The sequence below is a fragment of the Rhinopithecus bieti genome, unplaced genomic scaffold (genome assembly GCF_001698545.2).
Source record: "Rhinopithecus bieti isolate Rb0 unplaced genomic scaffold, ASM169854v2 repeat_24349, whole genome shotgun sequence".
NCBI lineage: Eukaryota > Metazoa > Chordata > Mammalia > Primates > Cercopithecidae > Rhinopithecus > Rhinopithecus bieti.
Window position 1 is genome coordinate 1 of NW_016906477.1, and position 1,234 is coordinate 1,234.

Genomic DNA, 1,234 nt, shown 5'->3' on the forward strand with positions numbered 1-1,234 from the left:
TCCCCAGAAAGGTTCCTGTGGCTCCAGGCCATGGGGCTGGGATGGTGCAGGTTTTAAATCATGGAAAACTTCAAAGAACATACCTACTCTTCGTCTCTCCTCTCTGTCCAAGGAGCCCCGTCTGAGTACAGACTGACCATCACCCACCTGCAACCAACTACATCTTTGAGCACAACACCAGCTGGGCTGGCAGGCCAGAAGGCAGCTTCCCCAGGTCACTACCCGCCAGGAAGCACCCCGCGACCCGCGCACCACTCACTTTGTCGCCCCTCCGCTGCCCTCGTCGTTGTCGGAAGATGACGATGTAGAAGAGCCAGGGAAGTAGGCGGAATCCACGTGGTTGGGGCTGCCGCTCTGGGCCGGGTTGATGGGCGAGGACCGCTCATACAGCGGCGTGTGCTTCCCTTCGTGAGGAATGTTGCTGTAGCTGTTCTGCTCCGTCAGATTCTTCCCGCTCGTGTCCAACGTGAGAGGTGCTGGCTCAGAGAGGCTGTACGGGTATGGACCCTGGCCCGGGGCACCCCCTGGGCTGGGCACCTGTGAGGCCTGAAGCGAAGGGCACAGGTCACGTGCACGTGGCCAGCAGGACCCGACTCAGGTCCAGGCCAACGTTTCCCGGCTCATTTTATTTCAACAAACACTGGCATCTATTTCACACATCAATTCAAGAGCTTAGGAACTTATTTTGGCATTCATTGAAATTCAATGCACACACCGTGTCTGAGACCGGCCACCCGACCCAGCGCAGGGAAGGCCTTACCACGGGCTTTGCTTGCAGAGAGGTCTGCGGAATGTTGAGCATCTGAGGAGGAACATGCGGCGGCACCATCCCAGGCATTCCAAAGGGACCGGGTCTGGCTGCTTCACCAATACAGAAAGAAAAGAATCACACAGCTGTGAACAGAAGGCGTTTCCCAGGGCATCCTGGCGGCCAGCCCATGGCGCCAGGGATCTCACCCTCACCTGGCTCAGACATCGACACCACCATGGGTCCCACTTCTCAGAAATCATTACAAATTGCCATTTCACAGTAAGGACAACTTAATTTTATGTTGCTCGATTTGATGGACTGGGACTGGGATTCTAACTTTCCAGATCTCTCGGTGAACTTGCCGTAGTGGTTCTGCTCTCGGGCACCTCCTGAGGGCCTCGGCTGTCCCTCTGCCTGCAACTTGGTGGGGATTCTCTGTAACTCAGTCTCCCTGCTCAGGGCTGCTCCTAGCCTGAGGTCTCC

At 56.6% G+C, this 1,234-nt stretch overlaps 1 protein-coding gene across 1 annotated transcript; it reads right to left on the minus strand.

Annotated features, from left to right (window-relative positions):
• Positions 1-144: 144 nt before the first annotated feature.
• On the minus strand, positions 145-957 carry FAM120A2 (Putative uncharacterized protein C9orf129 homolog). The gene is made up of 2 exons (XM_017866793.1): positions 761-957; positions 145-546 (listed from the first exon to the last, which is right to left on the minus strand). The coding sequence occupies exons 1-2, from the start codon at positions 836-838 to the stop codon at positions 256-258; spliced, it is 369 nt and encodes a 122-aa protein (XP_017722282.1). The 5' UTR covers positions 839-957; the 3' UTR covers positions 145-255.
• Positions 958-1,234: the final 277 nt, after the last annotated feature.

Coding starts and splice junctions, on each gene's coding strand:
- FAM120A2 (XM_017866793.1), bottom strand. CDS start 838: ATGCCTGGGATGGTGCCGCCGCATGTTCCTCCTCAGATGCTCAACATT. Junction 547..760: donor CTCTGCAAGCAAAGCCCGTG/GTAAGGCCTTCC, acceptor CCTTCGCTTCAG/GCCTCACAGGTGCCCAGCCC.